Raw genomic sequence first — 16,233 nt, 5'->3', positions numbered from 1 at the left:
TTTAAGCACCAGCTGTCAGAGCAGCTCACAGATCACTGCACCTGTACATAGTCCATCTATAATTTAGCCCAAAATACTACCTCTTCCCCTACTGTATTTATTTCTTTTATTTATTTTGCTCCTTTGCATCATATTATTTATATTTTATCTCTGAACTTTCTTCAAACTACAAATCTACCATTCCAGTGTTTTTCTTGCTATACTGTATTTACTTTGCCACCATGGCATTTTTTTGCCTTTACCTCCCTTATCTCACATCATTTGCTCACATTGTATATAGTCTTATTTTTTTTTCTTCTACTGCATCATTGATTGTATGTTGTTTTAGAACGCATAAGATTCCCTTCGTTCCTCAGTCTTCCCGCTCTTTCACTCAAACCCAACCCCCTTTTCTTTGTTTAACCAGCCGTCGTATCTGTTCTGTCCGCCAGGGACGTTTTCCTTTATGGACACAATTTGTAATCAATTTATGATACATTCTGTGTGATTATTTAGGTAAGATAAATAATTAAACCAAATTTTGTATTGCTGATTCAACTTGTTAGTCAGGGTTCGTGAAGATAACCAAGAATGTACCACTTTCAGATGAGACTAAACAAGGTAACGATTAAATATTGACTGCCATTGATGTAAAGATTACCAAGTCTTTAAGAGTTTATTCAGAAGATAACAGCTCTTTACACATTTTTCCGTGGTGCCCCGACTTTGTAGTTAATTACATTTACCTGATTAGCTTAATCAGGTAATATTAATTACAGAGAAAGGATTTTATAGAATAGCATGTCATATCACTCAATAGCCAAAGACACGACAATGTGGTGAGGTCTAGTGTGGTGAGGTCTAGTGTGGTGTGGTCTAGTGTGGTGAGGTCTAGTGTGGTGAGGTCTAGTGTGGTGAGGTCTAGTGTGGTGAGGTCTAGTGTGGTGAGGTCTAGTGTGGTGAGGTCTAGTGTGGTGTGGTCTAGTGTGGTGAGGTCTAGTGTGGTGAGGTCTAGTGCGGTGAGGTCTAGTGTGGTGAGGTCTAGTGTGGTGAGGTCTAGTGTGGTGAGGTCTAGTGTGGTGAGGTCTAGTGTGGTGTGGTCTAGTGTGGTGAGGTCTAGTGTGGTGAGGTCTAGTGTGGTGAGGTCTAGTGTGGTGAGGTCTAGTGTGGTGAGGTCTAGTGTGGTGAGGTCTAGTGTGGTGAGGTCTAGTGTGGTGAGGTCTAGTGCGGTGAGGTCTAGTGTGGTGAGGTCTAGTGCGGTGAGGTCTAGTGCGGTGAGGTCTAGTGCGGTGAGGTCTAGTGTGGTGAGGTCTAGTGCGGTGTGGTCTGGTGTGGTGAGGTCTAGTGTGGTGAGGTCTAGTGCGGTGAGGTCTAGTGTGGTGAGGTCTAGTGCGGTGTGGTCTGGTGTGGTGAGGTCTAGTGTGGTGAGGTCTAGTGTGGTGTGTTCGTCATTCTGTGCCAAAGTACTTCTGTCCAAAGTGTGTGGGGGCGACCGGGTGCAGCTCTGTGGTGAGCAGGGTGATCTCTGGGAACTCTTGGAGGATGGCCTTGGCTCCTAGACAGAGAAGTAGAGAAAGGAGAAGATAGTGGAGGAGGGATGTATAGAGGCTGAATAAAGGGAGGATGAGAGAGAGGAGGAGAGTGTTACCTACCGTGTGGAGTGGAGAAGAGAGAGAGGAGGAGGATGTGTTTGGGTTGGAGTCCATGCTCAATCAACACCTGCACTGCCTCGATCACTGTGTTACCTGTACCTGGACACACACACACACACACCACACACACACACACACACAGTGTTACCTGTACCTGGTGTCATGACGTTGCCCTCTTTGAGTACAGGGAGGACAGTTGACCCCTCCCCCTTGCACCATCCCCCAACCTACCTCCCCCCACCCAGGCCCTGTGTGAAGGGGTGGTAAAATTCTAAAGGAGAATGTCCTGCCGCATGGCCCAGTTGAGACACAGAGGGGTTTCATAGAGAGACGCAGGAAATTCTTCCAACTCACAGAATTGGGGAACCGAACGACATTTATGTTCTGGAGAAGGTATAAAAGATCGGTGAAGAATCCAGCTACGAACTGGTCCGCTTGGTACAATTTTGTGATACTCAGAAGAGACAATATGGCGATATTACCATAATACTGTTTATATAATAGCCTCAGCTATGGGACTTGCATCTAAATGGTTGTATAAAATGTATTAATAAGGATAAAGATATTTGGAATACGTTGAGAGTTAATTACAGTTAAACGATTAATCAGTTTAATCGCGTAATAATAATAATAATAATAATGGAGTTATTTTGATAAACATGTCTTCAGTTTAATGGTGCCCCAAAGACAGGACACACACAGTTCAGTGCTAGGGTGCATGATGACTAACCCGTGTTACCTGGACACACACAGTTCAGCGCTAGGGTGCATGATGACTAACCCGTGTTACCTGGACACACACAGTTCAGTGCTAGGGTGCATGATGACTAACCCGTGTTACCTGGACACACACAGTTCAGCGCTAGGGTGCATGATGACTAACCCGTGTTACCTGGACACACACAGTTCAGCGCTAGGGTGCATGATGACTAACCCGTGTTACCTGGACACACACAGTTCAGTGCTAGGGTGCATGATGACTAACCCGTGTTACCTGGACACACACAGTTCAGTGCTAGGGTGCATGATGACTAACCCGTGTTACCTGGACACACACAGTTCAGTGCTAGGGTGCATGATGACTAACCCGTGTTACCTGGACACACACAGTTCAGTGCTAGGGTGCATGATGACTAACCCGTGTTACCTGGACACACACAGTTCAGTGCTAGGGTGCATGATGACTAACCCGTGTTACCTGGACACACACAGTTCAGTGCTAGGGTGCATGATGACTAACCCGTGTTACCTGGACACACACAGTTCAGTGCTAGGGTGCATGATGACTAACCCGTGTTACCTGGACACACACAGTTCAGTGCTAGGGTGCATGATGACTAACCCGTGTTACCTGGACACACACAGTTCAGTGCTAGGGTGCATGATGACTAACCCGTGTTACCTGGACACACACAGTTCAGTGCTAGGGTGCATGATGACTAACCTGTGTTACCTGGACACACACAGTTCAGCGCTAGGGTGCATGATGACTAACCCGTGTTACCTGGACACACACAGTTCAGTGCTAGGGTGCATGATGACTAACCCGTGTTACCTGGACACACACAGTTCAGTGCTAGGGTGCATGATGACTAACCCGTGTTACCTGGACACACACAGTTCAGTGCTAGGGTGCATGATGACTAACCCGTGTTACCTGGACACACACAGTTCAGTGCTAGGGTGCATGATGACTAACCCGTGTTACCTGGACACACACAGTTCAGTGCTAGGGTGCATGATGACTAACCCGTGTTACCTGGACACACACAGTTCAGTGCTAGGGTGCATGATGACTAACCTGTGTTACCTGGACACACACAGTTCAGTGCTAGGGTGCATGATGACTAACCCGTGTTACCTGGACACACACCGCAGTACCGGGTCGCAGTCTGGTAACATTATATCTGGATCTAGCAGCAGTACCGGGTCGCAGTCTGGTAACATTATATCTGGATCTAGCAGCAGTACCGGGTCGCAGTCTGGTAACATTATATCTGGATCTAGCAGCGGTACCGGGTCATTCAGCAGTCTGGTAACATTATATCTGGATCTAGCAGCAGTACCGGGTCGCAGTCTGGTAACATATCTGTATCTAGCAGCAGTACCGGGTCATTCAGCAGTCTGGTAACATATCTGGATCTAGCAGCAGTACCGGGTCGCAGTCTGGTAACATTATATCTGGATCTAGCAGCAGTACCGGGTCATTCAGCAGTCTGGTAACATATCTGGATCTAGCAGCAGTACCGGGTCGCAGTCTGGTAACATTATATCTGGATCTAGCAGCAGTACCGGGTCATTCAGCAGTCTGGTAACATTATATCTGGATCTAGCAGCAGTACCGGGTCATTCAGCAGTCTGGTAACATTATATCTGGATCTAGCAGCAGTACCGGGTCGCAGTCTGGTAACATTATATCTGGATCTAGCAGCAGTACCGGGTCGCAGTCTGGTAACATTATATCTGGATCTAGCAGCAGTACCGGGTCGCAGTCTGGTAACATTATATCTGGATCTAGCAGCAGTACCGGGTCGCAGTCTGGTAACATTATATCTGGATCTAGCAGCAGTACCGGGTCATTCAGCAGTCTGGTAACATTATATCTGGATCTAGCAGCAGTACCGGGTCATTCAGCAGTCTGGTAACATTATATCTGGATCTAGCAGCAGTACCGGGTCGCAGTCTGGTAACATTATATCTGGATCTAGCAGCGGTACCAGGTCATTCAGCAGTCTGGTAACATTATATCTGGATCTAGCAGCAGTACCGGGTCGCAGTCTGGTAACATTATATCTGGATCTAGCAGCAGTACCGGGTCGCAGTCTGGTAACATTATATCTGGATCTAGCAGCAGTACCGGGTCATTCAGCAGTCTGGTAACATTATATCTGGATCTAGCAGCAGTACCGGGTCATTCAGCAGTCTGGTAACATTATATCTGGATCTAGCAGCAGTACCGGGTCATTCAGCAGTCTGGTAACATTATATCTGGATCTAGCAGCGGTACCGGGTAATTCAGCAGTCTGGTAACATTATATCTGGATCTAGCAGCAGTACCGGGTCATTCAGCAGTCTGGTAACATTATATCTGGATCTAGCAGCAGTACCGGGTCGCAGTCTGGTAACATTATATCTGGATCTAGCAGCAGTACCGGGTCGCAGTCTGGTAACATTATATCTGGATCTAGCAGCAGTACCGGGTCATTCAGCAGTCTGGTAACATTATATCTGGATCTAGCAGCAGTACCGGGTCGCAGTCTGGTAACATTATATCTGGATCTAGCAGCAGTACCGGGTCATTCAGCAGTCTGGTAACATTATATCTGGATCTAGCAGCAGTACCGGGTCGCAGTCTGGTAACATTATATCTGGATCTAGCAGCAGTACCGGGTCATTCAGCAGTCTGGTAACATTATATCTGGATCTAGCAGCAGTACCGGGTCGCAGTCTGGTAACATTATATCTGGATCTAGCAGCAGTACCGGGTCGCAGTCTGGTAACATTATATCTGGATCTAGCAGCAGTACCGGGTCATTCAGCAGTCTGGTAACATTATATCTGGATCTAGCAGCAGTACCGGGTCATTCAGCAGTCTGGTAACATTATATCTGGATCTAGCAGCAGTACCGGGTCGCAGTCTGGTAACATTATATCTGGATCTAGCAGCGGTACCGGGTCATTCAGCAGTCTGGTAACATTATATCTGGATCTAGCAGCGGTACCGGGTCATTCAGCAGTCTGGTAACATTATATCTGGATCTAGCAGCAGTACCGGGTCATTCAGCAGTCTGGTAACATTATATCTGGATCTAGCAGCAGTACCGGGTCATTCAGCAGTCTGGTAACATTATATCTGGATCTAGCAGCGGTACCGGGTCATTCAGCAGTCTGGTAACATTATATCTGGATCTAGCAGCAGTACCGGGTCGCAGTCTGGTAACATATCTGGATCTAGCAGCAGTACCGGGTCATTCAGCAGTCTGGTAACATTATATCTGGATCTAGCAGCAGTACCGGGTCGCAGTCTGGTAACATTATATCTGGATCTAGCAGCGGTACCGGGTCATTCAGCAGTCTGGTAACATTATATCTGGATCTAGCAGCAGTACCGGGTCGCAGTCTGGTAACATTATATCTGGATCTAGCAGCAGTACCGGGTCGCAGTCTGGTAACATTATATCTGGATCTAGCAGCAGTACCGGGTCGCAGTCTGGTAACATTATATCTGGATCTAGCAGCAGTACCGGGTCATTCAGCAGTCTGGTAACATTATATCTGGATCTAGCAGCAGTACCGGGTCGCAGTCTGGTAACATTATATCTGGATCTAGCAGCAGTACCGGGTCGCAGTCTGGTAACATTATATCTGGATCTAGCAGCAGTACCGGGTCATTCAGCAGTCTGGTAACATATCTGGATCTAGCAGCGGTACCGGGTCATTCAGCAGTCTGGTAACATTATATCTGGATCTAGCAGCAGTACCGGGTCGCAGTCTGGTAACATATCTGGATCTAGCAGCAGTACCGGGTCATTCAGCAGTCTGGTAACATTATATCTGGATCTAGCAGCAGTACCGGGTCATTAGCAGTCTGGTAACATTATATCTGGATCTAGCAGCAGTACCGGGTCATTCAGCAGTCTGGTAACATTATATCTGGATCTAGCAGCAGTACCGGGTCATTTAGCAGTCTGGTAACATTATATCTGGATCTAGCAGCAGTACCGGGTCATTCAGCAGTCTGGTAACATTTATCTGGATCTAGCAGCAGTACCGGGTCATTTAGCAGTCTGGTAACATATCTGGATCTAGCAGCAGTACCGGGTCATTCAGCAGTCTGGTAACATTATATCTGGATCTAGCAGCAGTACCGGGTCGCAGTCTGGTAACATTATATCTGGATCTAGCAGCAGTACCGGGTCGCAGTCTGGTAACATTATATCTGGATCTAGCAGCAGTACCGGGTCGCAGTCTGGTAACATTATATCTGGATCTAGCAGCAGTACCGGGTCCGCAGTCTGGTAACATTATATCTGGATCTAGCAGCGGTACCGGGTCATTCAGCAGTCTGGTAACATTATATCTGGATCTAGCAGCAGTACCGGGTCATTCAGCAGTCTGGTAACATTATATCTGGATCTAGCAGCAGTACCGGGTCATTCAGCAGTCTGGTAACATATCTGGATCTAGCAGCAGTACCGGGTCGCAGTCTGGTAACATTATATCTGGATCTAGCAGCAGTACCGGGTCATTCAGCAGTCTGGTAACATATCTGGATCTAGCAGCAGTACCGGGTCGCAGTCTGGTAACATTATATCTGGATCTAGCAGCAGTACCGGGTCATTCAGCAGTCTGGTAACATATCTGGATCTAGCAGCAGTACCGGGTCGCAGTCTGGTAACATATCTGGATCTAGCAGCAGTACCGGGTCGCAGTCTGGTAACATATCTGGATCTAGCAGCAGTACCGGGTCGCAGTCTGGTAACATTATATCTGGATCTAGCAGCAGTACCGGGTCGCAGTCTGGTAACATTATATCTGGATCTAGCAGCAGTACCGGGTCGCAGTCTGGTAACATTATATCTGGATCTAGCAGCAGTACCGGGTCGCAGTCTGGTAACATTATATCTGGATCTAGCAGCAGTACCGGGTCGCAGTCTGGTAACATTATATCTGGATCTAGCAGCGGTACCGGGTCATTCAGCAGTCTGGTAAGATTATATCTGGATCTAGCAGCAGTACCGGGTCGCAGTCTGGTAACATTATATCTGGATCTAGCAGCAGTACCGGGTCGCAGTCTGGTAACATTATATCTGGATCTAGCAGCAGTACCGGGTCGCAGTCTGGTAACATTATATCTGGATCTAGCAGCAGTACCGGGTCGCAGTCTGGTAACATTATATCTGGATCTAGCAGCAGTACCGGGTCGCAGTCTGGTAACATTATATCTGGATCTAGCAGCAGTACCGGGTCGCAGTCTGGTAACATTATATCTGGATCTAGCAGCAGTACCGGGTCGCAGTCTGGTAACATTATATCTGGATCTAGCAGCAGTACCGGGTCGCAGTCTGGTAACATTATATCTGGATCTGTATGTTCTGAGCAACGAACTGAAACGTTAGTTTTATTTATTTTTTTACACATAATACACTTACTTTCTTCTCCAACACTGTGTTTTTGTATTTAAACCAAATTGAACATGTTTCATTGTTTATTTGAGACTAAATAGATTTTCTTTATGTATTATATTAAGTTGAAATAAAAGTGTTCCTCCTTTAATTCTCTGATATATATATATATATATATATATATATAAAATAATAAAAATAAAAAAATCGAAAAGAAATCTACAAAAAAAAAATCTGAGAATTAAAATCGGTATCGGCTTTTTGGGTCCTCCAATAATCGGTATCGGCTTTTTGGGTCATCCAATAATCGGTATCGGCGTTGAAAAATCATAATCGGTCGACCTCTAGACCTTAGGTGTGCGTCTTTCCAAGATTGAACTCTTTGGCCTGAATGTCAAGCGTCACGTCTGGAGGAAACCTGGCACCATTCCTATGGTGAAGCATGGTGGTGGCAGCATCATGCTGTGGGGATGTTTTTCAGTGGCAGGGACTGGGAGACTAGTCAGGATCGAGGGAAAGATGAATGGAGCAAAGTAAAGCTTCCCATCCAACCTGATAGAGCTTGAGAGGATCTGCAGAGAAGATTGAGAGAAATTCCCCAAATACAGGTGTGCCAAGCTTGTAGCGTCATACCAGAGAAGACACACCAGACTTGAGGCTGTAATCGCTGCCAAAGGTGCTTCAACAAAGTACTGAGTAAAGGGTCTGAATAATTATGTAAAATGTGATATTTCATTTATTACTGATGCACGTTAAGAATATCATTTGAAGTTATTAGCTGAGAGTTTTCCAGTCATTTTAATAAGTTTGCAAGGCAAGAGAGTTTATAAATTGGGTGTTAGTTATCTAGGTCAGAAGGATCCATGAGGAGGGGGAGGACTGCCCTCCAGATCTTACGAATAGCACCAGAAGCAATTGTTAAATCTGCACTAAAAAGGGATCAAGCAAATCATAATCTGTACATCATTAAAAATAAAATGGTTTGAATGCTGTCTGTTAAGGAGGTGAATAAAGGACTCCCTTCAAAGTGGAACTTTAGGTATTTTCAGAAACCATTATTTTCTCCCGATATGTGGCCAGCTGACGGGGAAATGGTTAATATAAACCATCACAAATGTCTATTTTTTGTGTTGTGGGACCAGAAGCATAACCTGCTGGGCTATGAGGGTCTGGAGTTTGACTGACTGCTGCTTCTAATGTATTTGACCTAAAGTTAAATGACGACGTGTTAACAACAGGAAGTGCTACTTTTTCACCATTAGCACCGACTGAAAAAAAAAAACCCTCCAGGAAAAACGCCCCAACATTCAAGACATCTGTAATATCTTCCCCTTTGACAGAGATGTTTTTACTTACTCAGTATTGGGTACATGAGCAGCACTTTCCTCCTGTTTATGTCTGGGGGGAACTTGGCATAGTAGACCTTAGCCTCCTGGGTGTCTTCATCACTCTGGATCAGGATCTTCCCGATGCGGATGGACCTACAACAGTCCCTCAGACCCTGCTCCATGGCCTCACCTGGGGGGATGGACAGACACAGGTTCCTATGTGAAATAACTTGGAAAAGAAGCAGAAAAAAAAAAAAAGACATATTTTGCAGTTGAGGGGAAACTGTGACCTACAGGTAGCAGAAAGGTTGCTTGTCTTGGACTCACCACTTCTCATGATGCTGACTCCACAGTTACCTCTCTCAAACTTTACACCTTCATACATGTGTCCTGGAGAGAGACGAAGGAGAACGGTATCAGCAGCATGTAGAGGATAGGGGTCGGCGTGGAGAGGATAGGGGTCGGCGTGGAGAGGATAGGGGTCGGTGTGGAGAGGATAGGGGTCGGCGTGTAGAGGATAGGGGTCGGCGTGGAGAGGTTAGGGGTCGGCGTGGAGAGGTTAGGGGTCGGCGTGGAGAGGTTAGGGGTCGGCGTGGAGAGGTTAGGGGTCGGCGTGTAGGTGTTCAGAATGTTCAGAAATCACATTTAGTATATGGTAACTCATATAAACAGAACATGCAAGTCGTGGATGCAACGACGTGAGGTAAGCAGGAATCAGGAGGATGGAATTATGGTCAGATTTGCCAAATGGAGGACGAGGGAGTAAAGGCGGTCTTGAGTTATTTTTCCGCTCTGGTTGCACATTTAACATGCCGGTAGAAATGAGGGAAACCGGACTTCAGTTTCCCTGCATTAAAGTCCCCGGCCACTAGGAGCGCCGCCTCTGGATGAGCGTTTTCCTGTTTGCTCATTGAGTGCAGTCTTAGCGCCAGCGCATCGGTCTGTGGTGGTAGACAGCTACGAAGAATATAGATGAGAACTCTTTTGGTAGATAGTGTGGTCTACAGCTTATCATGAGATACTTTACCTCAGGCAGGCAAAACCTCGAGACTTCCTTAGATTTCGTGCACTAGCTGTTATTTACAAATATACATAGTCCTCCGCCCCTTGTCTTATCAGAGGCTGCTGTTCTATCCTGCCGATACAGCGTAAAACCTGCTAGCTGTATGTTATTCATGTCGTCGTTCAGCCACGACTCAGTAAAACATAAGATATTACAGTTAATGTACCGTAGGTAGGACATACGTGCCCGTCGTTCATCTATTTTATTATCCAATGATTGCACGTTGGCTAATAGGACCGATGGTAAAGGCAGACGACCCGCTCGCCGTCGGATCCCTGTCTTTCTCCTGCGAATGACGGGGACGACGGCCTTGTCGGGGGTGTCTGGAGTAAATCCTTCGCGTCCGACTCGTTATAGAAAACAAACCGTATTCCAGTTCGGGGCGAGTAATCGCTGTCCTGATATCTAGAAGCTAATTACAGTCACAAGAAACGGTGGCAGAAACGTTATGTACAAAATAAGTTACGCTAAAAAAAAAAAAAAAAAAAAAAAAATAAACACACAAAATAGCACAATTGGGGACCGTAAAACGGCAGCCATTATTATTGACAAAGACGAAGAACAAAAAAAACAGCCATTAGATATTTAGATCTATTTTCTAACAGGCTACTTTAAAGCAAGATAAGACACGCCTCATATGTATCAAAACGTTCACATTTCAAACAACTAAGTACATGTTTTCAAAATGCGTACTTCCTCCAGCTCATTGGGAAGTGGTGTTTATAGCGCTGATAAAACATGCCTTCCTTTCACATTCCACGTTCAAAACAACTGGGATATTTTTCCCCTCTAACTCAGAATTCCAACGCGAGAACTCGGGTATCTTTCTAGAGCTCCGACTTTCCGACCTGAAGATCACTGACGTCATGATTCAACCTCGTATTTTTCCAAGTTCCCACAACGCAGCAGCTCTTGCACTGTCTTACAGATTTTTTTCCACTCAAAAAGGCTCGGTATCTGGATGCTGTACGGTGGGACGAACAAGATGCATAGATAACGAAAACACGTAGCGAATATACTGTACACGCGCCAATTTAATTCCACTAAATGATGCAAATAACCCCATAGACCGATAAGCATGTCCAGAAGAATGTATTTCCATCAATGAAGAAGATAAAAAACATTATTTCACAATGGGATTTTATTCTTCTCCCAGACAATTGGCCTGCGCCAATTTTATTCATAACAAAAACGTCTAGCGGAAACCCTGCTGTAGGAGTGGTCACAGTGCACCCTGGGTAGGGGTTAGGGAGTAAGGGTCAGTACCTGTAGGAGTGGTCACAGTGCACCCTGGGTAGGGGTTAGGGAGTAAGGGTCAGTACCTGTAGGAGTGGTCACAGTGCACCCTGGGTAGGGGTTAGGGAGTAAGGGTCAGTACCTGTAGGAGTGGTCACAGTGCACCCTGGGTAGGGGTTAGGGAGTAAGGGTCAGTACCTGTAGGAGTGGTCACAGTGCACCCTGGGTAGGGGTTAGGGAGTAAGGGTCAGTACCTGTAGGAGTGGTCACAGTGCACCCTGGGTAGGGGTTAGGGAGTAAGGGTCAGTACCTGTAGGAGTGGTCACAGTGCACCCTGGGTAGGGGTTAGGGAGTAAGGGTCAGTACCTGTAGGAGTGGTCACAGTGCACCCTGGGTAGGGGTTAGGGAGTAAGGGTCAGTACCTGTAGGAGTGGTCACAGTGCACCCTGGGTAGGGGTTAGGGAGTAAGGGTCAGTACCTGTAGGAGTGGTCACAGTGCACCCTGGGTAGGGGTTAGGGAGTAAGGGTCAGTACCTGTAGGAGTGGTCACAGTGCACCCTGGGTAGGGGTTAGGGAGTAAGGGTCAGTACCTGTAGGAGTGGTCACAGTGCACCCTGGGTAGGGGTTAGGGAGTAAGGGTCAGTACCTGTAGGAGTGGTCACAGTGCACCCTGGGTAGGGGTTAGGGAGTAAGGGTCAGTACCTGTAGGAGTGGTCACAGTGCACCCTGGGTAGGGGTTAGGGAGTAAGGGTCAGTACCTGTAGGAGTGGTCACAGTGCACCCTGGGTAGGGGTTAGGGAGTAAGGGTCAGTACCTGTAGGAGTGGTCACAGTGCACCCTGGGTAGGGGTTAGGGAGTAAGGGTCAGTACCTGTAGGAGTGGTCACAGTGCACCCTGGGTAGGGGTTAGGGAGTAAGGGTCAGTACCTGTAGGAGTGGTCACAGTGCACCCTGGGTAGGGGTTAGGGAGTAAGGGTCAGTACCTGTAGGAGTGGTCACAGTGCACCCTGGGTAGGGGTTAGGGAGTAAGGGTCAGTACCTGTAGGAGTGGTCACAGTGCACTCGGAGTAGGGCAGCTGGTTCAGTCCTTCCTCCACCACCAGTCTGATCTGAGGATGAAAATCAACAGGTCCAACTCTTCATGCAATTTTTCCAGGCAATGAACTGTAGTTACTAGCTGAGCTGATGACTTCTTATTAAAAGGAATCTTACCAGTCGGTCTGCACAGAACACAAAATCCCCTCTGCTGGTTGTCCTGCAAAAAAAAAAAATTAACAAACATGATTTGTCCTGTTGAGGCCACAGCATCTTGTTACCTTGCTCCCACCTCAGAGTTGAGTACGCCCACGGCGCCGGAGAAGATGGCTGATGTTTTTACGTGCTCCTAACCGGTTGTGTTTTTATGTTTTTTTTTTTTTTTTGCGTCGTTTGTAACTTTTTATTTTATTTTTTTAACTTATTTTGTACATAATGTTGCTGCTACCGTCTCTTATGACCGAAAATAACTTCTGGACTTCAGAACAGCGATTACTCACCACGGACTGGAAGAAACCTTTTGTTTTTCCTTTAACGAGTCCGACGTGAAGGATATACTGCTTTCCCGGGAACAGGCCCAGATCCCCGTCATTTGAGTGAAGACAAGAGGATGGAGGGCGAACTGCCTTCAGAGAATTCGTAGGCGACTGAATAAACCCCCACTGCCTTCTGTTCTACTAGCTAGCGTGCAATCATTGGAAAATAAAATCAACGACCTACGAGGAAGATTAAACTACCAACGGGACATTTAAAAACTGTAATATCTTACGCTTCACGGAGTCGTGGCTGAACGACGACAGTATCAACATACAGCTGGCTGGTTATACGCTGTATTGGCAGGATGGAACAGCGGCGTCTGGTAAGACAAGGGGCGGAGGACTATGTATTTTTGTAAATAACAGCTGGTGCACAATATCTAAGGAAGTCTCAATGTTTTGCTCGCCTGAGGTAGAGTATCTCATGATAAGCTGTAGACCACAATATCTACCTAGAGAGTTTTCATCTGTATTTTTTTATAGCTGTCTACATACCACCACAGACTGATGCTGGCACTAAGACCGCACTCAATGAGCTGTATACCACCAAACGCAAACAGGAAAACGCTCATCCAAAAGGCGGCGCTCCTAGTGGCCGGGGACTTTAATGCAAATTTCTATCTGCATGTTAAATGTGCAACCAGAGAGAAAACAACTGTAGATCACCTCTACTCCACACACAGAGAGGCATACAAAGCTTTCCCTCGCCCCCCATTTGGAAAATCTGACCATAATTCTATCCTCCTGATTCCTGCTTACAAACAAAAATTAAAGCAGGAAGCACCAGTGACTCGGTCAATAAGAAAGTGGTCAGAGGAAGCAGGGCTGTAGTGGAGCAGGTTGAGAGCTTCAAGTTCCTTGGCGTCCACATCACCAACAAACTAACATGGTCCAAGCACACCAAGACAGTCGTGAAGAGGGCACGACAAAACCTATTCCCCCTCAGGAGACTGAAAAGATTTGGCATGGGTCCTCAGATCCTCAAAAGGTTCTACAGCTGCACCATCGAGAGCATCCTGACTGGTTGCATCACTGCCTGTTATGGCAACTGCTCAGACTCAGACCACAAGGCACTACAGAGGATAGTGCGAACGGCCCAGTACATCACTGGGGCTAAGCTTCCTGCAATCCAGGACCTCTATACCAGGCGGTATAGCCACCCTGGTTATAGACTGTTCTCTCTGCTACCGCATGGCAAGCGGTACCGGAGTCTACACCTGTTGTATTCAGCATTTCACTGTAAGGTCTACTACACCTGTTGTATTCAGCATTTCACTGTGAGGTCTACTACACCTGTTGTATTCAGCATTTCACTGTGAGGTCTACTACACCTGTTGTATTCAGCATTTCACTGTGAGGTCTACTACACCTGTTGTATTCAGCATTTCACTGTGAGGTCTACTACACCTGTTGTATTCAGCATTTCACTGTGAGGTCTACTACACCTGTTGTATTCAGCATTTCACTGTGAGGTCTACTGCACCTGTTGTATTCAGCATTTCACTGTGAGGTCTACTACACCTGTTGTATTCAGCATTTCACTGTGAGGTCTACTACACCTGTTGTATTCAGCATTTCACTGTGAGGTCTACTACACCTGTTGTATTCAGCATTTCACTGTGAGGTCTACTACACCGGTTGTATTCAGCATTTCACTGTGAGGTCTACTACACCTGTTGTATTCAGCATTTCACTGTGAGGTCTACTACACCTGTTGTATTCAGCATTTCACTGTGAGGTCTACTACACCTGTTGTATTCAGCATTTCACTGTGAGGTCTTCTACACCTGTTGTATTCAGCATTTCACTGTGAGGTCTTCTACACCTGTTGTATTCAGCATTTCACTGTGAGGTCTACTACACCTGTTGTATTCAGCATTTCACTGTGAGGTCTTCTACACCTGTTGTATTCAGCATTTCACTGTGAGGTCTACTACACCTGTTGTATTCAGCATTTCACTGTGAGGTCTACTACACCTGTTGTATTCAGCATTTCACTGTGAGGTCTGCTACACCTGTTGTATTGAGCATTTCACTGTGAGGTCTACTACACCTGTTGTATTCAGCATTTCACTGTAAGGTCTACTACACCTGTTGTATTCAGCATTTCACTGTGAGGTCTACTACACCTGTTGTATTCAGCATTTCACTGTGAGGTCTACTACACCTGTTGTATTCAGCATGTCACTGTGAGGTCTACTACACCTGTTGTATTCAGCATTTCACTGTAAGGTCTGCTACACCTGTTGTATTCAGCATTTCACTGTGAGGTCTACTACACCTGTTGTATTCAGCATTTCACTGTGAGGTCTACTACACCTGTTGTATTCAGCATTTCACTGTAAGGTCTGCTACACCTGTTGTATTCAGCATTTCACTGTGAGGTCTACACCTGTTGTATTCAGCTCATGTGACTAATACAATTTGAATTGAAACACCACGTAGCCAAATAGAAACATGATCACCAAGACAAACACTCACTTGTCTCTGATGATGGTCTGTAATTCTAGTATCTGACTGTTAAGAGGAAGCAGTTTCAGTTGAGGTCCCAGGTTTAAAACATCAGGGCCGAGCCCACCTCCATTCGGTAAGTTCCCGTTGAAAGGCTGTTTATTGCCGTCATCCACCGCTGCAGCGCATGGCGCCACCAGACCGCTGCTGCTGGCGTTTCTGCTCGCTGCGAACCGAACATGCTTCGTTAGGTTATGTTCTTGGCCGGTACTAACGTCATTTGACGACTGGTTGTGGCAGGGCATCTTGCTGTAGTCACTGTATATGGTTAAAACCGAATAAAGTTAGATATTTGTTGACAACGAGCCGTACGCGTCGCAACGCCCGCCTGGTTTCAGGAAATGACGACAGATGAACCGCTCATTTCATTATTCTTTTGGCCAAATTTCATATTCACAAATGTACATTTACAAAACAAAATACACATTTTCTTACCCTACAAAAAGCAATTGAACTGTATTTTAAGACAACGAAATACTCAACTAACAAAAAAGCTGTTATAATTATAAGTGTATGTATGTCCCTTCAGGTCCTTGTGTAATGTGATAATGTACCCCCTAGCCCAATTGTCCATTGTATATTATCCATATATACTTGTGTTCCCTCATGTACTTCCTGTATTGATTTGTTGTTAATAAAAAATAAATAAATAAAAAATAAATGCCGACAATTCCCACAACACTTAGGACGTGATTGTTTAGAAATCTTATCAATCAGAAGAGTAAACACCCTACATTACAAGCAAAACGTCTAAATGTTATTTAATTAG

General features: G+C 46.0%; 1 protein-coding gene across 2 annotated transcripts; it reads right to left on the bottom strand.

Annotated features, from left to right (window-relative positions):
* Window positions 1-630: 630 nt before the first annotated feature.
* Window positions 631-15,830, bottom strand: LOC106604078 (uracil phosphoribosyltransferase homolog). 2 transcript variants are annotated; one of them, XM_014198459.3, is made up of 7 exons: window positions 15,435-15,830; window positions 12,595-12,637; window positions 12,422-12,491; window positions 9,412-9,474; window positions 9,113-9,274; window positions 1,632-1,730; window positions 1,344-1,534 (listed from the first exon to the last, which is right to left on the bottom strand). In XM_014198459.3, the coding sequence occupies exons 1-7, from the start codon at window positions 15,707-15,709 to the stop codon at window positions 1,428-1,430; spliced, it is 819 nt and encodes a 272-aa protein (XP_014053934.2). In that variant the 5' UTR covers window positions 15,710-15,830; the 3' UTR covers window positions 1,344-1,427. The 2 variants fall into 2 exon arrangements, with proteins under 2 accessions (XP_082831122.1, XP_014053934.2); XM_082974996.1 differs by lacking the exons at window positions 12,595-12,637; window positions 15,435-15,830 and having other exon boundaries at window positions 631-1,534.
* Window positions 15,831-16,233: the final 403 nt, after the last annotated feature.

Source organism: Salmo salar, chromosome 05, assembly GCF_965601325.2.
Source record: "Salmo salar chromosome 05, fSalSal1, whole genome shotgun sequence".
Lineage (NCBI taxonomy): Eukaryota > Metazoa > Chordata > Actinopteri > Salmoniformes > Salmonidae > Salmo > Salmo salar.
This window is presented reverse-complemented; position numbering and strand designations above follow the sequence as displayed.